This window comes from Saccostrea cucullata, unplaced genomic scaffold (assembly GCF_032062105.1).
Source record: "Saccostrea cucullata isolate Sc308-1 unplaced genomic scaffold, CSIRO_AGI_Scuc_v1 ctg26, whole genome shotgun sequence".
Taxonomy (NCBI): domain Eukaryota; kingdom Metazoa; phylum Mollusca; class Bivalvia; order Ostreida; family Ostreidae; genus Saccostrea; species Saccostrea cuccullata.
Window position 1 is genome coordinate 565,517 of NW_026935606.1, and position 24,303 is coordinate 589,819.

Below are 24,303 nucleotides of genomic sequence, written 5' to 3' on the forward strand. Positions count from 1 at the left end.
TTTCTGAACTTTGAAAACGAAGTGGGTACAACACACCCTTACCTGGGAGGTAAAACACTGGACGATCTCCTGAAAGAAAACATGCTTTATATTGTTGATTTGACTGATGTAGCGCTAGACCAACCAGATGTAAGATTATAAAGGATATCTTATTTAAAGATCAAAATGTAACAGTTTTTAATATCTATAACATAACCTTGGTTGGCATTTACTGAAAAATCTATCTAATCGTTCCCTATATTTCAGCTTTTGAGTCCAGTTGCCTTGTTTTCCCATATATAACAACAAATTAATGCCTATTGCCATACATGCAAAATTTGAAAAAGACCGAGAGGTATCTTTATTTTTCAATTTGCCGTGATTTCATATATTGCTTTATCCATTGAAAGAATGAAACACATTAATAAAATTGAGTATCTTTATAAAGGGTTTATGTAATTTAGATATCTATGCTGATTTATTACTCAGATATTTACACCTCCACCCTTTGATGCAGAGCATGCTTGTCATCGGCGATGGGTAAAGGCAAGAATGTGGTTCAACATGCTGGACGCTCAATATCATGAATCCATTACACATTTAGGTGAGTTAGAATTGTTCATTAATCAACAATTGTAAAAGCATAGAGATCACGTGCACTCTGCTACAAGTGTAAAGAGAGCCTAAAAAGTACCCAGCAAATATGCACATCGATCGATGTAAACACTTTGAATATCTAATTGTATTACTAATAAGCTTGTTTCCAATATTTCATGTCCTTAACATTAGAATAAAAAATAAATGTTTTTACTTTAAACAATGAATGTATCATGAATAACCATTTCATCAATATCATCTACAAGATGTTAAATATATTTCTTTAGGTCAAAATACTGTTGCGGTAACGAAAATATACTGAGCAAAATAAGTTTAGCAATAGCTTTTCCGTATGTATGATTTTAAAATATTTTTCTTAATTGTTTTATTATGCTTCTTCTTAAAAACAATAGAGATAAAGATAACAAAAGGCAGATTTCTTTTCTTAATTTGACACGCAGAAACCGCTTCATCCAACATTGTGACAATTCAATAAAAGAATGGTCCGGGAACAATTTTTTACTAGAAAAACATTCTGAACATGCTTGTAAAAGAAAACCGGTGAAAAACTGCCAAAACGTCTCATGGCAAAACACCAGGACTTTCCGAAAATAAACGTTAAAGGACTATAGGGATGCTAATAATTGGTTGCTCATAAAAAGTTGTCGGTGAACACTTTTGCTTGCATCAGTCCACCAAATGTCGACTTTCGAACTGATTCCGAACGACTGAACACGTAATCAATCGGCAGCGCTTAGAACGTCCACGAAAAACAACAGTTAGCAATGATCGTTTCACTGTTACAACGTCGAGACGTTACAGTTTTATGGCTGCTCCTTAAGTTGCAGAAGAGTTATGCCATTTTACTGGAGTGAGGTTATGCAGACAATTTGTAGGAAACAGGCTACGTTCCGCCATTTTTCAAGCTCAAGGACCTCTCAAAGCAATATCACTTACTCAACGTCATAAATAATCACGCATCGCAGGGGCAAACACAAATCGTCTTGGATTCAACAAAAATGTTGCCTTTTCTTTGTTATACGAAGAAAATTTAACATTTCAAGTGCATTATAAATTATTGGTCTACTTTTTTTACTTGATATATTAAATATCTTTAATTGCTAAACTTATTTTGCTCAGTATATATGATGTAATATAAGGTACAAAAAGAAGCCATCGAGATAACTTTAGTGAAAAAAAATTAACGGAAGTTTAAAACTTTTTTTTAAAAAAAGGTTTCACCCACCTTCTGATGGATGGGGTCAGTGTTTGTTTTCATAGGAATGTTTCGCAGAGGCACCCTATTTACAAACTTATGGTTCCTCATTTTCGACATATGCATGCAATAAACAAGTAAAGTCTCAGTCTAAACCCGATATTTATAAAACAAAAATGTTTTCCGAAAAATTCTACTCATTTTTGTTTAAAAATCGATTGCTTGCGTTATGGGATCGAAATAAGGTTTCAATTGCTTCATTCCACTCCCAGTTCTGACCATGTCAATTCTTTCAAATCAGAACGTTTTGGTAATGTTAGATATTTGATTCAATATTTTAGTCTAGCCCTTTCCACTCTGCTCGCTAAGGATGGTTTTATAGATGCAGACATGTGGTATGGAAGGGAAAACATGCTCAAATTGATTGGAAGACAGTATGAGCTATTTTACTTACTAGGCAAATCAAATCTAAGTCAGTACTTTTCAAATGCTATACTGTATATATATAATTTAAATATGAGATAATTCTACGTGTTTCCTTCAATAAAAATACATAACAAAGTCTGAAACATTAAAGAATATAAATTATTATTTTTAATTCAAAATGTACATCTCTTTTGATAAATTATTGATTACAAATGATGTTTGAACTATATTCAATGATTTCTTTGTTTAGCAATGAAAAATGGCATTTAAACAGGCAAGGGAATTTTGAATGGGACGTGGAAAACAGGGGAGTGAAGGTTTGTTGTCATTATGCATACTTCTTTTTGAGTTAAGGAATACAAGACTTAAGACTCATAGCAGATGTGACCAGTCTATAAAAGATAGTTACTTCTCCTAGGCACGTTTTCCCGCGTCTGAATTTTCCCGAAATCCTTGTTTTGTGCCTACATATTTGGTTGTTCGTTTTTTAAGAACGATTACTGTTTGTGGTCTTTATCTTTTACAAGTACAAAAGTTAAACAAAAAGATGATGAATAAGTAATATTTCCAATTCATAATTACTGTCTTTCTCATATGTATTTATCCCTTCGCCAAGATTCGGGAATAAAAATATTCAACTCAATGCGTATGGGTAAAATTATATCCAATATATTTAATAGTATATTCCCTGTTCAAATCTTAAACTGTTGTTTAATAGTTTTTGAAATTCAAAAGAGAATGATTATCAACATTGACTACTTTTCAATTGTTTATGATTCCTAAGTTTAGTCAATTGATATAATTCTGTAATTGTTCTGAAGTTTTATATCATAATTAGTTTCTCTGATATTTAGCAATAAAATGAAATTACTAATATTCAAATCCATAGAATCTACCTGGATACTATTTCCGAGATGATGCATTAACAATCCATGCAGCAATTCTTGACTACGTAACTGAATATATCAAACTCTACTATGGTAAGTCTTACGTTTGTACCATACATATATGGCATCTTATTGTACAGTGTAATATATTACATTTGCTGTGTTATTCTAGTAAGCCAACAGTGAAATTGATTTATATACTATTTTCGTGAAAACTCATGCGTAGACATATACATGGAGAAACCTTTGCTCACGTGACGTCACAATGAGACTAAAGAGACATAAGAAAAATGCAACGAAAAAGGGCAGCGAAAAAATCAAATATTGAGTATATTTTTTATGCTTTAAGAAATAGAAATGTAAATATATGGAATGTTTTTTAAAATAAGGGTGAATTAATGGTGTGTGAATCACACAGACTTGCACCTACGCATATTTCTCATTAAAGGCTATTACGCTTCATGAAATATGCCTGCATGACAAGTCTGTATGATTCACATACCAATAACTCACACAAAATTTTCTTTTAAATATTCCTTAATTTATTTTGTAAAATAACTTAAATGATACAATTACATGTATCTTGTCAGCAATTTCAGTTTATTATTGAGTTTTTATGAGTTAAATGCTGACTGACGATGTTTATTCTGATTGTTAGGCAGTTATTTACACACTTAATTGACGACGTATTTCTTGGTTACCTACCCATCATGACAAGGAGCACACGGGGTGTGACCGGTCGGAAGGGGTGCTCACTCCTCCATTGCACCTGATCCCAACTCCGATGCTTTGGAGGTCCGTATTTGCTCTGCTCCTATTCTGTATTTTTTTTTATGGACTTTTGAGCTAGAATATTGTTTGTTATCTCCATATTTTTCTTTCCACAAGAGATAATAATTATAATATTATCCTCCATTAAGGGGGGACCTATGTCCGAAAAGTCTTTGTGTGAAATTTTCAAAACTTTGACATTTCTTTCCTGACCACTTGATCTTAATTTTTAGGTATTAAAAACAATACCTTTATATGCTTATTTTTACACAGGAGCACGTGCAAAAACAGTGTGAAATGCTAGAAATAGATTATTTTTAGACATTATTGTTCTACTCCAAATATGCGCAAAAAAGAACCAAAAATGTCAAATCACATTCGAAATCAACATGTATTTAATTTATATGACTTGTATCTTTTAAATAAAGGCAAATTCATTGTAATTCATCTCGCATGAAAAATTATAAAGGAGCACAATGTAAGTATCAATATTTTTGTATTGTCGTATTTTTTACAATTCCGACATGCATAACAGGTAATATCTTAAAAAGTCTTTGTGTGAAAATGTTGTAATTCATATTTTTTCAAAGAAATGACCCCTCTCTTTATTTTAACAAGGAAAAAAGTATACCTTTATGATAAAATAAACGAGAAATACGACGTTTTCTTTTATTTTCGTACTCTTCTGTCATAAACATTGACCTTTCTGCACTTAAAAAAAGGTAAGTTAGGACTGACAAACATCTGAATATTTAACTATTTTGCAAAAAACGAGTATTTTGTTTTGATAGGAAATAATTTAAACAGATAATCTCTTTTCTTCTTCATTCTAATCATTCTGTCCCTCCCCCTTTCCCCGTAAACAACCAACACCTAAAGAACCTAGGAATGACTTCATACAATAAAATCTACATACATTATAAATCAATAGGTAAATAAAGGTACAAGTGCATTTCTTTTTTTTTCTTAGTTTTATCCAGAAAATACAATTAATGGTAATCATGAAATTAAACATATTTCCCTAATTTAAGCCGCTGTCTTTGCTGAATTTTATCTTATATTTTTTGCATTTTTATATCAGCATATCATAGAGGTATTTCTTCACAACTGAAATTGCTATGAATTATCAACCAAAGGAAGAGAATTCTGATATTAACAAACTCCATAAATCAAATAAAACTGTTTTAAATTATGAAAAAATTTTCTTTTTGTAAACTGTGTACGATTTTGATTAATAACAATGTTATGCCTATAATCACAGTTGCAAAAGTCAGCGGGAAATAAACAAACGTCGCTATTGTGACGTCACATAACCTGCTTTGACGTCGAACGACATAGGTCCCCCCCTAATATATATTTCACTCTTTTAGAAAATACAAATATACGTACCCAAAGAGACATTGATTTTTTCAATGACATTATTTTGAGATGAGCAGTTTTTTTTTCTGACCGTGTGACCTAAAAAAACATAGTTTGTGTACTTAGAATTTTTCTCTGGCAATGGTGAACATCATTTGGAATATTTTAAACCTTTTCGAATTTTAAGGCATTTTAAATCATGAGTGGTAGGCAAATTAAAAACAATGGCGAATCAAATATGAACAGTCACACATGAAATGCAACACAACACAAAATATTTTGTTTATAAATTTAGCGAGGTAATTCAGCTTGAAAATCATGGTAATATTGATAATGGTTATTGGGTTCTTATTCTTTCACCTTTCAGAATATTATTTATCTGAATAATTTTAAAATGTTTAGTGAATGACGATGCAGTTAAAAATGACATATTTTTGACATGAAATTGCATGAGAAGGGAGTCCGCAAACCCCTTGCACAAAGAACACATTTTTATAAATTTATTCTGAAACTGTTCTTTTCAATTGTTTCTTTAAATATACAATACCTATCTATGTAATTTTAGGGTGTACCAGCATTTGACTCCATTGAAACCCTTGCAGCAACCTTGACAACTTTCATTTTTATATCCAGCGTTGAAAATTCTGCGACAAATTTTCCTCAATATGAGCAGTATGGTTTTTCTCCTAATTATCCCGCGAAATTGAGTGGAGATCCAACAAAACATCACGTAATTATAATTAGTTTTACTTCATCCGTTGTATTCTAATTTTTAAGTATTTTAATATTTGCAACATATTCAACTCATGTATACATGTAAGTAAATTTTAGACCCAAAATGCACTATTTTCGTTAATATAGGGAGCTATGGAATTAGATGTTGCTTTGCCCTCAAAAAAGGAATTTTTTTCTACAATCAAAATAATGAAAGTTCTGACGACTATATTGACAAACAATCTTGGACACTATGAAAAAGAATACATGAAGGCATTGGACAGCAAAGGAAGACAACCTGTTCTTAAGTATATGTTTATTCAATGATCGCCTCTTATTCAATAATTTTCGTCGACTCTTTTGCCCCTCTCTCTCCTTTCTATTTTCTCCTTTTCTCCTTTCTTTTCTAAATTGTTAATAGATTTTTTTCAAATAGTTACATGTATGAGCAAACTACAGTTATCTTTTCCATTGTAGCAGGCCTTAGGTTTATTAATAGATAAGAGAAAATATTATTAGGTTTTAGCTAAGAAAAACGTACTACCAATAAATTAAGTATCCGTTTATAAAGCTCATTGTAACATTTACTTTTCAAAACAACTTAATTCTATTTTTTTATTTAATTTGTTTTTTATAACCTCTACTTAAATTGCTTCTTATTTTAAAATGTTTCTCAGTTTTAAATAGTTGTGACTTTCCAGTAAATAAAAGTGAGGTTAATTTACTGTGTCTATATTGGATTCGAAAACGATCATCACAGGGAAAAAGACAAAAAAATATTTTGTCCCAAATTATTACAAAGTGACAGTTTTATTAATATTTACTTGAACCCAAATTTTTTGTTATGCAAGACATAAATTGATCCTTTAATATAGAGAAAAAAACAACACATTCTTATAATGCATATTTATTCATACACCAAAATGCCCATCTACACGAAATCTTAACAGCTTAAATAAGTGTCGCTGTTAGGCAGCTCTAGAGATCTTAGTCATATTACACGTATTGTATAATGTACTGCAGCAATTTATTCAGTTTGCTAAATTTACATAGTATTCCATATATAAATTATAATTTAAGGTTCCAGCAGGCACTGAAACAAATATCGAAGGACATCAAAAAAAGAAACGAACTAGTGAGAGAGGAGAATGCCAAAGATGAAAGTCAAGTCCAAGATTACATATATACATGGCTGGATCCGGATAAAGTTTTGAATTCCATCAGCATCTAATATTCATGAATTCATTCCCATGATTTATCTGTCAATCCATGAACTATATAGATGCAACATTTAAATATAAAACTAAAAAAAGTTGGTTACTTATTGTATTTTTCTCTGTAATAGTCTTTAAATTTATCAGTTGTTATGCCTTATATGTATCATTATATGTTTCAATTACTGACAGTGGTGTGTCACTTTCCTGATTTGAATTAAATTCAGGAATAATCCTTTGTGTTTTAAATTTGATTTTAATTTTGGGTGTTTGAATAATGTAGTAAAAGATTCTTTGAAAAAAAGACATCTCATGAGACATTGCATTAATCGCCTTAACTCCCAGATACAACATGCCCTTGCAAATTCTGTCATACACTGTATGAGCTATAATTTAAATTTAGATATATAAATGCCTTAATGGTTGAAAAAGTGTATACAGAGTATGAGTACAAGTATAATTACAATCTTGCATATTTTCTTGGTTATATGATTGTTGAAATATGTTTCTTCAAAGGTACCGCTCCTTGTTTTCAAATATGTTAAATTTTTAATAACTTTAGAGTTTTTACAAAAACACTTTTCAGTTATAAATATATATTACAATGTCTAGATATTGAAACGAATAAAAAAAAAAACAGAATATAACTAAGTTTCTTGCTCTTCTTTTTCAACTAAAGTCCCACTTGACACGTTATTTATATTGACTTTGATTAAAGCTGAAAATGAAGACCCCTAAGTATTCACCGTTAAAGGATACAAAAACAGGGAGCCCAACCTAGCTGTCGATTTGCAGCAGAACTTCATATCTTTATGTCTTATGTTTATGAACATTATATCATTATGCCAAACGTTGGGCTTGATATAAAAAAAATAACACCTGAACACTTTGTCAGAATAGATTAAGTGTTTTAAAATGTAGCACTAGTAAGGTTTACTGTAAAAAATGAACAGAAAAACTTTTTAAAATTGAATTTAATTTGATTTTAATGGTTTATCTAATATTTGCAAATGATGTTCTGTTTAACATGAAAAACTTTTTTGTTTTGAACTAATTACTTGATACTTTGACTGCCCAAACTTATGTTCAATTTTCCGAAGATGGCGTCATGTCTACATGTATATAGTGATCAGTGACTTGTCTATACTTGCTGTATCCGTTTTAAGTTAAAGCGATAAATATGAAAGCAGTTTTAAATTTTGATGTAGTTAAATACTCGCACAGGATGCTAGAGATCATCATTATCCTCATTAACACACATTTTTCAGAGACTATGTTGGAATATCAATGGGCAATAATTGTACATTGTATTCTTTGGTCTATTTCTCAACAGAATTTATTCAATAACTCTACATTTGACATGACCTTCAAATCGACATTTGATATATTGACGTCGTTTTATCAAATAAATTTAAAATATTTTTATATATTACTGAAAGCAAGCGTTTTTATAACTGATATATACAGTACTTTTGAAATAAATGACACCATTGATCTGCCACATTTGTTCCATATTTTGATAATTTTCTGACCTGGGACGATAAAGGCTAATTATCATCTAATCTGTATGACAAACGAGATGCCGTTGGGTTTGAAAAATAAGCAATTTCCATCATTTATATATATCAATATCCAAATTTAAAGTATGAATAAGTCACAAAGTGTAAATATAAGAGAATAAGGTACAATCCGTTTTTAAGCAAAAGCAAGCTACTGACAGATATGGTGATGTTACAGGGATTCAATAACTTTGTTTAAATAAGCATTTTCTAAATTCTTCGATCATTATAACATTGTTAGAAAATACATGATGTAGACTGTAATTGACTACGGAATGTTCCATCTAGCTGATCAATACATAGGGCTCATGGCGGCTGTAACCGGTCCAAAGGGATGCTTACTACTCCTTTGCACCTGATTCAACATCTGGGATTTTGTCGGAGCTTATTCCTTTCTTCACAGATTTGTATTTAAAAAAAAAAATGTTTAAGATCGATCATTGTTTGTTTTCATTATCCTTTTTATTGCAAATATTGTCTCAGAATAAAAAAAAAAACATTTGACAGGAACTGCTTAATTTTACAAAAATTTCTAATTTGAAAGAAAAGTGTTTCTATGTTTTTCAAACAAATAAACAGAAAATAATGATTGCTATATAGCGGCATAAAACGTCATAAACAGTTACAGTAACTTTATTTATTACACGACATATACTTTATAAGGTTTTTGTCAAGTATTAAATTCAATACAACATAGCTATTAAAAGCTTTGTTTACATTGTAACAACATTGCAAATTCAATATTTTCAAAAATATGAAAATAGTCATCAATGGACAATTTTCTGTTATATGAATGATTTAGGTCTTCTCGAGCTTTTCTATTTCATATCTTTGTCATTTTTCTGCAAGTCTAAAAGCTTTTTCCCCTCTTCCTCAGCTGAATCTTGAAAAAATCTATAACATTTTAATAAAATATTTAAATTGACACAATGCTCTTAAAATTTTAACGAGATGGTTATCAATCAAAAGAGAGAAAAAACAAACATTTCTTTAATTTGTTCATGCTGAAATACAACCTTCACTATTTAGATGTTTGCATACATAAAGTGAATTATAAAGATACCTTCCTTAAAAGTAAAAAATTATATAATACCCTACAGATATGTATTTTGAATTCAATCATATGTCAGATTCAAACTTGTAATAATATTAAAGAATTAATTTCGTAAAATTGTGAAATATTCAGATATGGCTATTATGATCTACCTGTTTGATTAAACCGTGTCAAGCCGATTGCAGCATCTGTTGTTTCCTTTTCTTTGTTGCTGTTCTGATGATTAAGCAATACATTTTTTGTTATAATTTTGCCTCTAACATGTTTAAGTAGTATAATAATAATTTTCTATTCAGAGAAGACAATATAAGGAAACATATTCTACCTGAACAATTCTAGGAATGAAGCACATTATCAATGCACCAATGATGGGCGGAGCACCAGCAACCACGAAAGCTATTTCGTATGTATGTAATGTGTCATAAAGCAAACCTGAAATGAAAATACATTCATGGTTTTTTTTCTCTCTATTTCATCACTTGAAAAGAATAAGAAAGGAATTTCATAGGTTCTCTACAGTATACATACGTTTATACAGATATATATTTATATCTGTCATATCTTTATTTTAACGGGCACATCCGAATAGTTGTGGTCTCCCACTTTCAGTTTCCTATGGGTAAGATTCCATTATTTATAACATATTGTGTCAAATGTGAACACTCTATCATATGTCATTCAAAAGTGATTACCAAATTTCTCTTTTAAAGGGGCATGGACACAGTTTCAACTGAATTTTTTTTACCTATTTTAATGTTAACAATTCCTTACTAAGGCAATTCTAATGATCATCAAAAATTTTATTGATTTATTTATTGTATATTGTTTAACGTCCTACTCGAGAATTTTTCACTCATATGGAGACGTCATCGTTTGCCGGTGAAGGGCTTCAAATTTATACCTTAACTCGGCGTTCAGGGCCATTGAGCAGCGAGGGTTCTTTATCGTGCCAACGCCTACCGTTACACGGGACCTACGTTTTTAAGGTCATATCCGAAAGACCGTGACTTTCACTTACAGTGCTGAGCGCTTGGCGAAGGAACAGTCACTACCTATGTTAACGTCTTAGGTTTGACGCGGCGCCGTGAACTAGAACCCGGGCCTTCCGATCACGAAGAGAACGCTCTAGCACTGGGCTACCGTGACCGGTACAAACATTTGAACATCATTTGTTAATTTACAAAGGAGAAACAGGACTTGAACTCTTCCTGATGTAAACAAGACCCGTGCCTTGTTTTTGTTTACATTTGTTTTCATTACATAAGGGGGCCAACTATAGTTTCCATTGCGCAATATTTCGCGCATCATATTAAATGAAGCGTATTTACTTTTTTAATGCAACTTTTTTCGCTTGATTATTAAAATTTAACAAAATTGAGAAATTATAGGTATAACAAGTTGCTGTCCTTTAAAAAAGGACTACAATAGTTGGACCATATGCATGTGTTTCTAACCGAAATTCATTTTCTATTATGATCTGCCTACTTTGACTAATAGTACTTTCATAGCAAAATTGTTAAATGTTATGTCTGATCGGCCAATATAGTTTTGACATTTAAAAAAGGGCTATATTTTTACATGTAACCCATAATGACTGAGAATTTACATTTGTTCTAGATTTATACGGAAAAAAATCGTTAATCGGAAAAATATATCTGAATAACGTGTAGCACATTTATTTGTAGGCCATCCACATGGAAAACTGTATCAAGCTGTATTTGGAATGCTGTATATCAAATTATTTTTGCGAGGCTTGATGCACAAAACAAATGCCGATGAAGACTTTAAGTTATTCTATCTTTTAAAACCTAGAACTATTCGTTCAATGAAGTTTTTCATTCAAGTTGTTATTCTATATTCTGGAAGTTCTTCCTACCTTTTAAAATGCATCTGCAATAGAATCAGTGTTTAGTTTGTATATAAATGTATATGTATACGAAAGAAATTCGGATTCGCTAATAATTTAATAAATACGATAGGAAGATTTAAAAACGAGATTTGCCGATGAACGTGGTATATTGTAATTCAAATAGGGCGAATTATTCTACGGGTAAGCTGTTTTAGGGGGTCGAACTCTCTCTATCGCAAATTCTCGGGCCTTTCCGAATGGCGGAAGTTGTTTTCCTGACCTCTGACGGAAAGACCCGAGATGATACGATTGCGAACTCTCTAGCAATCTCGGGCATGCGTAGCCTGACGTTTGCCCATGGCATCCGGTTTAACCTCGCTTATATATTTACTGCGTGGACCTCAGGGTCCACGCAAAAATATAATTACAATTTGTTATAACGGATTTTTTAACCGATTTTACGTTTGATAGGTAGGCTGACGTCGTTGCAGTGTTTTTTAACGTTTTGATAATCTGTAGCTCCTAATGAAAGGAGTAATAAAAATATTATTAAAGAAAAAGTAATAAACATACGCTCTCAAAATTTAAAACATATAAATTTAAGAATATCTCAAATATTTTTTTTTTGTTTTCATGTGAATCCATTGTGTACGTCATATTTTGTAATACTCTATAAAAATAGTAATTTAAAATTTGCTAATTTTTTGCATTTTGAGATGCCCCCTCTGGCAACAAGACGGTAGAATTTTGTGTTTCTTACATATATTGTAAAATATAGTATAACTCATAAAATATTATATAGTTTGAACAAAATGTCTATTACAGTATTTGTATACTGTAAACCAACTTTTATTAGCGACGACTTTATTTCGCGATTTACCAGGGATAAACCAGTTTGCGACGATTAATTTTCGCGATCAAGCCATATTGCATTTGTTTTTAATATACAAATATACTATAAAGACCGGTTCGCGGCGAGAAATATTCGCGATGACGAGGCTCTCGCGAACGTCGCGAAAATTTATCGCACGCGAATAAAAGTTGGTTTACAGTAATTTGCTTTAAAGTGCTAAAAATGTGCAGTTTTCTATATATCAAAACTATAGAAAATGTACCTGTATTTTGAGACGGTCCCTCAAAAATACATGGACGGTAGATTTCCCCCAAACTTTGCATGTACACTGTAGGTAATGTAAGTTATATATGGTATAAAAAAGAAGAGTTTTGCTATTGTAGTTTTCACACAATAAAACTATAGTCGGCCCCCTTAAATATAAAAACCTTTTCTCTTTTCTTTCAGAAGAAGTAAGAAAAGATAAAATTGTTGATAAGAAGGTCAAATTTCATGGTCACGGAGTCAAAAATCATATAATACTTAGAAAGGCCTTGTCAAAGGTAATACACATGTTTAATATGAAACCCCTCCCTTTTCTCTTTCAAAAGTTATGGCAAATGAAATGTTATGTTTTTAATTTTGGAAAAGTAGGTCACTCGTCGAGGTCAGGTCACGGGGTCAAAAATCATAGTGTATTTTAAAAGATACTGTCACAGGCAATGCATGCATGTAATATGAAAGTCATATCTCTTCTCATTCAAATGTTATTACCAAGGTTAAAGTGTTTGTGGCCGACGTACAGAGTGGCAGGCTTACAGACTGACAGACTTACAAACTGACGGTGTTACAGACTGACAGACGAATTAGATTTAATCTTTCCTCGCTATTGCGAAAGCATGGGACTTTGAAAAAAATTCTAAAAACACAAATTAAGAAAAACATTTACTTTCTTTGCTGTACGTGTATTTTGCAAAGATTAGCAATGCAATCCTGTATGCAAATTGTATGAAATTTTGATTAAAAATGCAAGGAAAAAATGCTAGAATATTTTTTGTCGAATCAACTAGAAGCTAAAAGTTCTTACATGTACCTGCAATGGGAGGTCCAACAGTAAATGGGACTGAGAATCCACCGAGAAGAAAACCAATAGCTTGAGATGCATCTTTAGGACCAACAAGATCAAACGCTATAGGACCTACCAAAAATACCATGATCCCATCACACACCCCAAGAACGAGACAAATAATTATTAGTCCTTCAAAAGAGCTTGAAAAAGGAAGGCATGCAGTCATTATGCCCATCAATACAAAAGCGCTTTGCTGCATATAGATTCGGTTCACACATTTGAAGTCAGCTATCTTTCCAAATATCAGTCTTCCAACTCCTGAGGTTACTTTAATGCAGGTTATCAGAATAAATGCATTTTTGCCGGGGAAATTATCCCGAGTATGTTTAACCTAAATATAAATGAAATTTATTTACATCAAAATACATAGAGGTAAAATAATCCATATTTACATTTTAAATACATTTAATTAAAATACACCACTACTGAGTATTCAATATTTATAGCCGTTTATAGCAAGTTGTAAAAGTAAGATTACCGGGTTATCATTGTCCTGTTATATTTAACACTAGCAAATATTTGTCTCTTGCAAGATGCGGTGCAAACTTGAACTTTCAAAACATTTAATACTGTGTTGTATGCAAATCAAAAGCCATGATTAATGAACGGGTTTAATCTACTTGTACTGGTATACCAAAAAGGTGATTTTTTAAAAATTAGACATGATATGTTTTTTTAATCTTGTAAATCAATTGTTTTCTGGTTTTCAAATCCAAGAAAATTATTTGAAATATGTTTTTATAACTTAAACATTTTTAATGATTCTATATTTGACTTCTTTGAATGACTCATGAATCTAGCTCTTTGCATATGATTGTTTTTTACATTTAGAGATAACTGCATTGACCATGTTCTCTTATTTTTCCCAATTTGTGTCATAAAAAGGAATGTTCACCATGTACAATCGTTGTATACTTACTAAATGAAAGAATGGTACAAAGTAACCAAATAAAGCGACATCAAATCCGAGAAACCAAGTAAGATATGCACGATTTTTGAAGATCTTCAAATTCAGGTACTTGTGTATTGACGAACACCGTCCTTCTTCAATTTGCGATTCTTTCCCATGGGACGATGAATGTACTGGAAATGTAGGTATCCACGTCAGACTGCATAATAAAAGTATGCAGTACAATCCGCCTAAGATAATAAAAGTGTACTTGATTCCCAAATTCTCTAGAGAAATAGGCAGAACAATGGACATAATCATCGTGTAAGCTGAACTTCCAAAGGCTACAATTCCATTTGCGAGCCCAATATGCTTTTTAAAGTAATGTCCTAGAATGACCAAGGAGGTAGCATAAATAAATCCTCCGCCGCTTCCAAGCAAAAGGCCGTAGGTTAAATATAGCAATTCCAATTGTGTGATAAAAGCGCTAGAAAAGAGTCCTATTGCGCCTAGGAGCGCACCAAAAAATGCCGTAGGTCTGATACCAATGCGATCACTGCATACACCGCTAAAGATACACATAAAGAATGTAAAACCTGTACAAACTGATCCAATCCATGCTGAAAATAATGCAAAATATATGAATTATATCTTTGCATTGATAAATAAGAGAGTCATGACAATCAGTGCAAGTAAGTAGGTAATTATCAGCTCATACACATTTTTTGTTTTGTTAAAATATGTTGCATGCTTGTTGAGTAAAATAAATGGGGGTAACGAACAGTATTCAAGCTCAAACGTCCGTTAAGCAATACAAAAAGGAGCAGAGTAAACACGGACCTCTAAAGCATCAAAGTGGGATCAGGTGCCATGGAGGGGTGAGCATCACCTGTCATCTGGTCACACTCGCCGTGTACTCCTTGTGATGATTTGGAAATAACGGGAATAATCCGTCGACGATTCAGTGTACATGTATATATAATGGCCTAACAATTAGTGTAAAAAAACTTCCGTCAGCATTTGACTTGATAGATTTTTTTTTGCTAAAAAGGTCATTGTATAGACAATAGAACTTACAGAATGATGACTTTAAACAAGGCTGCTGATATTCTTGTTTCATCAACTTGTTTTTAATGACGTAATCTCATTTTAGAAATTGTTCATGAGAAGAGCATGACTTGCGTGTCGAATCAACTGATATATTAACACCATATGCAGGTAATAATGGTACATTGCTGAATAAGTCAGGGAAGTAATCGACTGAAAATTGAAATTCGTATCGTTTTTCATAAAACTTTGTTTCTAGATTACCATTAATGTCTTTTTCTGGTAAAGGATCTAAATATGAATCAGGTGTGTCAGACTCTGTATTATATACAAATGTTTGTAATCATAGTAACCAAAATGGTCAAAGATTGCATCTTATGTACTAAAAAATAAGGAGGATCCAATTGCATTGGACTTGAAAATCCCTGATATTCTGATTATTCTCTGAAAATGTCTGAAAGACTCTGTACTTTCACTGTAAATCTCTGTACTTGCCTCTGTACTTTACAGTACAACACAGTAAATCACTGTACAGAAGCACAGCATTTCACAGCAACTCCCTGTACTTCACAGTACGTTTCCTCTGTACATCACAGTACTCTACAGTACTTCCTAGTACGCAGTCACTGTTTTTCACTGTACGTCACAGACTTTTACTGTACATATTACTGTACTTCACAGTACATTACTATTATGCCCTGTACACATATACTGTACATTACAGTACATCACGGTATTTCACAGTACACAGTTCTGTACATTACTGTACGGTACAGATTTTCCCTGTACTTTTTGTTTTTTTAATTTTAGATTTAATAGGAAGTCTTAATTCTAGTTAATGACTGAATTAACAATAATAATTCTGTCAACAAAGATTTATTCAAATTGGTATTTATATTTTCATGTTTCCTCTGTGTAAGCATTTTTAGGTGAAATTTCCAATATCACGTCTGTTAAAAAAATAACGGAGACAAAATTCTGATTTAAAAGGCTTTTTAAAAAATCTTTAATCAATAATCTTTTTCAGATGTTTTAATATTTCATTTGATTTTCTTCATGATTCTGTGTACGGAGGATGATAATTATTCACCGATCATACCTATATTTTGGAAATTACACGTTTAATGAAAATACCGGTAATTTTTTGAGCTGACTTAATTATTTAAATCCGCTGATAATGTTCTGCTTTCTTTCTTTTGTAAAGTAAAACCCTATTGCATTTACCTCTGTCCTAACTTTATTGACTTCAACTTTTATATACAATTATGTACACAGTGATTATGTAGATACATTTCAATCACGCATACATGTAGTTATGTACCTTCATCTTCTTTTTATTATTATGTATCTATAGGCACACGGTCACACATATATGAACAAAATCAGTTTTTCCCTTTCTACAAGATAATACATAGTACTGTCCTTCTAAAATAAAAAAAAGAAGTTTTTTTTTCCCAATTTTTATGACAATTGATTTATCTGCTAGTTGTCATTATTTCATCAGCAATAGCTACAACTGATCATACTTACATGTTTCTTTACATGAAATAAAATATATTGATCTTAATTGTTTTACAATAACCGAATTTTTATTATTAAATAATCGTTTTCTGCATAATCCTATATTTATATAATCTTAAAAAATCAATTTGAGCATCGAATGTACAATGGCTAAGGCATTTAAATAAATTCTTTTTTTTTCACGTGAACTAATCACACATATCCCTAAATCCGAATTCTTATAATTCTAGATCTCAAGTTTAAAAAAAAATGAGCGAATGTCAAACTGCAAAAAAAATAAATGTAAATAAAACTAATTTTTAGTTAAAGACGGACTTAATCTTCCATGTATGTTTGTTAAAAAATATTGAAATGAATTTAAATTCTTATTGATATGGTATGACTTATTTATAAGATGTTGTTTGTTTGATTGTTTGATTTTTTTTTACAAGAATAACCTTCAGATTTTAAATAGCAATCTTTCAGTGGCAGTGCAACACTTCTTTGATTCAAAAACATCCTAATATTAATATGAAATTTGTATAAAAATAAAAAAAATAATTAAAAAAGTTGAGTTTAGCTATAGTAAAATAGCAAAAATTTCCGCCGAATAAATCGGAAACACTGAAACACATAAACCACACAATGATTATGTCTTTGGATAACTGATCAGTTTAGGAAATATAGCATTGTAGAAAAGTTACAAGAAAGATAAACTAGTACAGTTTTAAATTAATAATTCCAAATTAATGATACTAAAATTTATTTATGAAAGATCAAGCTTAAATTCACGTCGACCAATAAATTATAATATTTTAACACATTATTTCTTATTTTGTTTTCTTTTTTTTTATAATAACACTTTACTTGAAACACAAAAATAGAGAGAGAGAGAGAAGGAGAGAAGATATTTTCGAATCCACGTGTCACTTCAATGTTGCGTAATATTACATGTTTGTATATACATGTAGCCGGCGAGTGTCCATGGCGGCAGTGACACCTGTCGTCTTACTTTCCGGGGTACTTCACGGCGCTACCGATAGTGTACAATATACAAAGTCCGTTTTGGTTGTTTGTAAACACGCGATGCTGTATTTAAAAGTTCTGTAATCTTGTTAACCTGACAAAAATACTTGCGAAAAAGATGGTATCAAATAATTGTTAAAGACACTGTTAAGATTACATGCACATAACATTCTAACTCTGATTAGCTAAGATAAAAACTAATTTTGACAGAAATTTTAACTATTTCCTAGCAACAGAATAAATTTAAAGTTACTGTTAATGAACGATAATCAATGAATATGATTAAGATAAAAAAAAAATTAACACTGATATATTTTCCCTGTTAATAGCGCTTACATTTTTAGATTTAAAAATATTATTTACTCTGTCAGTGTGAATTCTTTATTGCACTTTCGTAGTGCCTATTTCAACAAGTCCCTAAATATACATGTATATCTGTAAATAAAAAAAATATGTATTTTAGTTATTTGTTTTTATTAATCAAACTTCATGCAATCTTTTATCGATGGGAACAGTACTGTTAATATTTGACACCCCCTCCTTTGATATGATACTTAAAAAAGATAAATAAAAAAGAAAAAAATATGGCGAAAAAGAAAATCTTACACCAATCAATGACATTGTCAAAATATGTCATCAATCTTAAATAATGTCGCGCGTAAGCCCCCCCCCCCCCCAAAAAAAAAAACTCTTAAGGTTCCCTTGAGTGATTAAATATAAAATTCAACCGTGATCCCCTAAAATCGGTCATGGCACGGTTGAGTAAAACGATGCACAGATCTGATGGCACGAAACTGATGGCCCGGAAGTCAAAGACCCGGGAATGAGAAAGATCCCTCAATACTTCACAGTTTAAATAATTGTAGCATTTCTTTGGCATTAATTTTCTAAAATATTAATTTATTATTTTTCTTTTACATGTAAGACCCTTTGGGAACTTTATATTCAAATAAGAAATGCTGAAATTGCCAATGAATTATTACAAATTTACATCTGAACTGTGAAACACTGAGGGATCTTTTTTAACCTCCGTGCCATCAGATCCTTGTAATCGTGCCATGACCGATTTTCAATGCACAAATCTATAGGAAGCAATTAAAGTTAGCTATTCTTGTGCAAACGTCAACCAATATTCTGATCTCGTTTATTTATTTGTATGTTTGATTGGTTATTTATTTATTTATTTATCTATTTTTGATCAATTACACTGCATATAACTCTGCAGTGAGGGATCTTTCTCGTTAACTGATCCTTAGGCCCCGTGTTTTCAGCTCCCCAGTAAATTGGGTTTTTTTTTTCAAACATGTTCAATATATACAATATTTAATTCCTCTGTTTTTGTGGAAAATCTAACCAAATTTCTACATGTCGGGTTCATGTACTCGCACGCAGGGCCCGTGTCTGTCTTCTAGATAGGTCCTTAGCATATTTTTATTCTCCGCCGTGCGATACCGATTCTCACAACACAAATTTAAAACATGCACATAAACTTTGTTTAATATTGTGAAAATTTTATCTATTAGGAAAATTTTACCCAATAGTCTGCACAATATATGGGTATTATGATCTGTATTCAATGCCGTATGCAGCAGTGAGGTCCCATATTAGTTCCGTTGTCATTTCCTCGATATTCTCGACTCAACGATTGTGCCATGAACGCATTTATTATTTAAACAGGAGAAACATACAAAAAATCCTTTAAGTTATTAAAAAAATTACCCAGTCTGACGTACTGAAGAAACGGTGTCAATCAACAAAATGATACTGAAACATCGATAAAAGTCAAATAATGACAAATATTACATGTTATTGATTTATTCAATATATTTCATATCATCCATTTTTTAAGCGCAATTTTGAATGAAATTTTCTTGGAACTTACTTATTATGACAATCTTGTTTTCATTACAATACTGTGATTATATCTTATTAGACAGCAGTTGAAACAAATTACGACGTCTTAACACACCCCCCCTCCCCATTATTTAGAAGACTTCCTAATATTTAGTATGGACGAACTTATTGAAGACTGTATCTCAGTTTTCCAGTAACTTTTGACAAACTAATTATGATCCATTGTAGTTTACAGAAGTATTCTCTCCCCACTTTTTCCCTCGCGCTTTCTCTGTGTGTTTTATTATATTAATGATTTATTTTACAAATTGCTAAATCATTTACTCTTTCTGTCTGTATCGCTCTTTCACTCCATCTCTCTGGGTTCATTCAAATTCTTGTCACTTGATTTTGAATACATGTACTATTATTTTTTCTTACGTCTTTTATAATTCATTATTAATTATTATTAATTAATTAAAAGTTTATAATCCTGATAATATGTGTCTAATATAATCTCGGAGAAACGATAAAAATTAAAACATAATAATGTAATATTTTCGAATTCTGTCTTCTGTTAAGTTCATTTCATGTTCCGATTAATAGCGTAATATTATTAAATATGTTTAAAACAAATTTTCGTCGGCTTTCGTACGTTTCAAAAAAAAAAAAAAAAAAAAAAAAACAACAAAAAAAAAAAAAAAAAAAAAAAAACATTGACAGCTACGATTAAAAAAACTAGAGTCCAACCAGAGGCATGCAGTAAGTCTCTGGTACAACATTAATGTACTTCAGTTTTTAATTCAAACATTTTTTTTTCTATTTAATAAGCATTTTTTTCTTTTTAATATACATATGTACATTTACATGTTTCATTGATAATGTACATGCACCCGGTATCACGGTAAGTATAGAGAATTTGTGAAAATTCTGCCTTGTTCGGAGTGGTCAGTTAGTTTGTATATTTGCAACTTACATCATCACTGGTGAGACACGAACAAAAGACAATTAGGGTCTATTGTTAGACTGACCATTGCAAATAACATGTGATATACAAGAAACTACCTTGGTTCTGCCGGATTGCGTAAGCATGTAAAAGAAAAGGCGCGGATCAAGGATTTTAAAAAGAAAATTATTATTTATTAGTTCACTCGAGATCTTAGCTGTATTTTCTATTGAAATTCTACAGGTATTCTGGTAAGGTTAGATTATACAAAGTTTGTGGATAAAAAAGTTATATTATTCAATTAAAAAAATCAAAAACTGAATGTTGTAATTTGAATAACTTGATGGCTTGTCCGAGTTGTCTGAGAGTTTTCCTTCACGTTTTTTTTTTCAGTCTGAAGATCGTGAAGAGCGGAACACGATCTAGATTTTAATTCCAAATATTTAAATGCCGAGTACTAGTGTGGTATTCTGACATGGATTTGAATAATGAAGATAATTATATGTTTCTCCAACCACTTTGACTAGTGAAACGTGCCTTCAATGCTGAATGCATTTTCTAAATAAGTCTGTGTCATTCATAAGTTATTAGCTTAGCTAGGATTTAGGGTCATATTATAATGTAGATTTGACTTGTACTGCTGATCATTAATAAATGAATGGGTTTTTTCATACTTAAAAGTGTACTTATTAAGGTAAATGTCATAAATATCCACTAGTACCAGATTGACATTAGACACACCTCCCTCCCCTGAATGTTGGCATTTTTGCTAATCAACAACTCACCATTTATCTAATTAATATTTATTCTGAAAAATTAATTTTCTTTTGTTACTCTCAACTCAATTAATAAGAGAAGGAAAAAAAATCTTACACTCGATCTGTTGTTTGCATTTTAAGACTCACAATTAAAACCAAGATAAAAAAAACTAAATATAGTACCGGGCAGGCCAGCTTTTTCAAATTAATCTTAGATAAATAACTATTGATAAATATGTAAATATTATTTTACTCTCCATATGGTCATGAAGTTGACACAACATATTATCAACTAATAGAATTTACAGATGATAATAAATGTGTTTTAATGAAATATTAACTTTTAATTAATTGATCTTTCTTTACAATCAAATAAATAAGAAACGAGGGCTCACTGTCCACTTTAATAATGTTCACGTTACATCACGACATGGATTGTAATTGACTAAACCGAAATATTTCATTTCTGCTAAACACTACATGAAAAATGCTGGAGATGAAAACTATTAAAGGTTAAAAAAGAAGAAAAAATCCATGCAGAAATGAAATTTAGCCGTTTACCGCAACATCGATCTATGTGAAAACGACAATTATTCATTATAATTTATGATACTACGAGTATAATCTATAGGATTTTTTTTTTAACTTTTTATATACGGTATGTGTATACTGAGTGTACTTATCAACACAAAATTATCACTCTCAATTTACTAAGTAAGTCTAAAATACCCACGGCTTAATCTAAATAATTAGTGAAGTTAAAAAATCTGTAAAATTTAGGAACTGTAAAAGTTAAATAAGTCTATGAAAAGATCACAGTATAGTTCAGTGATGTACAGTGCCAAACTGAGATGCGTACATTGAACTTCAGTGATGTACAGTGCCAGTCTGGGGCCCGTACAGTGATCAACAGTACTGTGCTGTGCTGTACAGAGGTTAAGTACTGTACTTGTCTGTGATGTACAGTGTTGTACTGTGGAGGCGTACAGTGACAGACAGTGGTGTACTGTACTGTACAGTGGGGACGTACAGTAATGTACAGGGATGTACAAAAAATAACAGTGACTCTGTACTGTGATTTACCGAGGATTACAGTAGGTACAGGGATTTTGTACAGTGACTGTACAGTGCTTAAACAGAGAAAAGCAGAACTTTGACAGTGGGTAACAGAGTTTATCAGAGATTTTTCAGAATATCAGGGAATTTTAAGTTCAGTAGTGCAATATAATGGGTTTTTTTCTCTGACAGAGTTGATAGACTGATGTCAAGACATGGTATCTAATGACATCAGCCTTTTGATCCTAGCTTATTTATATTGAAATTTCCAATTTTTATTGCATAGGGCGTTTTTATCTCTCAATATACTCGATAAGCAATATCTTACTCTAGGTATGATCAATTTTCATACCAAGGAAATCCACTGACAGGTAAGTTGATGTTTCAAGTAATTCAACAACCCCTTTTAATTTCAGTTTTTGCAAATTCTACGATCGTTAAAATAACATTGTTTGTAAACATAATTTATTGAAAAAGTTTTTTTTTTATTTGAAATGTTTGATTGCATTTGTTTGGTTATCTTTCTTTAATTTTCATTTGACTTGGAGTACACAATATACGGGGTATATACATAGGGATCACGGCGGGTATGACCACAGGGATACTCATTCCTCCTTTGCAGCTGATCCCATTTCCATGTTTTCAGGAGTTTAATTAGATTTATGTCCTGTTCACAATTAGTTTGGTTTACTGGATTTCAAATTTCAAATTACGATACCACATTGTTTTGAACACCAAATAACTATTTATGAATTCTATTAATATTTTCGTTTTAATTTTAAAGTTTTTACTTCTATTTTTTATCAAAGTATATAGTCGCATTTTTTAAGGAAATGACTTATAAGCAACTGTTTCTCGTAAAATATACATACATGTTTTGAAAGAGATCGATGAATCATTCACAGCATACTCCTTGACTAGAAATACATGTATTATTCCAAAAGTGTTGATGATTCCAAACACTGTTCCGTTGGTTAGAAGTGATGTGAAACATACAACCCAGCCCCAGCCTCCGTCAATGGGTGTAAATTCTTCTTCTTGGTCATCTCTGTTGAGGGTTTGCATTAAACTGCCTGAATTTTCAAGCATCTGGGTACCTTCTTCGACATCCTTTACAGGATCTATACTCTCAGCATCTTTGGTCATTATGAACAGCTTTCTAAAACAAGAAGATTCACTTTAAATGAATAATGGAGATAGAGAACAATTATCAAGCTCAAAGGTCTATCCAAACAATACAAGCAGGAGCACAGGAAACAAGGACTTCTATAATTTCAGAGTTGGGATCAGGTGCCATGGATGAGTAAGCATTCCCTATCGATCAGTTACAGCCACCTTGTTCTAATTGTCATGATATCAGGAATAAACAATAAAATCCGTCGACAAGTTAGTGTTCAATTGTTACCTAACAATAAGAATAATACCGCCAAGCAGTATTTGACGTAATGATAGATTGTATTTGCTGACAAGGTCATTGAATCGAACATAAAACGTGCAAATCTGTGATTACATGTACCAAACAGCATCTCTCAATATTTTAGGTCATAATGAATAGTTCTTGTTCAAATAATATAATTCTACTTATATCTTTTCTTTTAAAAGCAGCTGCAGATGTGCATAAATACTTTTTAATGAATTTATAAAAATTAATTTAAAATTCGT

The 24,303-nt window shown here is 31.4% G+C and overlaps 1 protein-coding gene and 2 long non-coding RNA genes across 3 annotated transcripts; 2 read left to right on the forward strand and 1 right to left on the reverse strand.

Moving 5' to 3' along the window:
• The first annotated feature begins 520 nt into the window (after window positions 1-520).
• On the forward strand, window positions 521-2,251 carry LOC134243417 (uncharacterized). Its single transcript, XR_009987027.1, has 3 exons — window positions 521-583; window positions 1,812-1,929; window positions 2,134-2,251. It is a non-coding gene; the product is annotated as an uncharacterized LOC134243417 (long non-coding RNA).
• Window positions 2,252-5,897: 3,646 nt separating this feature from the next.
• LOC134243418 (uncharacterized) lies at window positions 5,898-7,312 on the forward strand. The gene is made up of 3 exons (XR_009987028.1): window positions 5,898-5,965; window positions 6,097-6,257; window positions 7,030-7,312. It is a non-coding gene; the product is annotated as an uncharacterized LOC134243418 (long non-coding RNA).
• A 2,105-nt stretch (window positions 7,313-9,417) lies between these two features.
• LOC134243402 (monocarboxylate transporter 10-like) lies at window positions 9,418-23,790 on the reverse strand. The gene is made up of 6 exons (XM_062725652.1): window positions 23,514-23,790; window positions 14,506-15,095; window positions 13,551-13,917; window positions 10,102-10,208; window positions 9,929-9,992; window positions 9,418-9,616 (listed from the first exon to the last, which is right to left on the reverse strand). Exons 1-6 carry the CDS (start codon window positions 23,785-23,787, stop codon window positions 9,573-9,575), a joined length of 1,446 nt encoding a protein of 481 aa, XP_062581636.1. The 5' UTR covers window positions 23,788-23,790; the 3' UTR covers window positions 9,418-9,572.
• Between the last annotated feature and the right edge of the window lie 513 nt (window positions 23,791-24,303).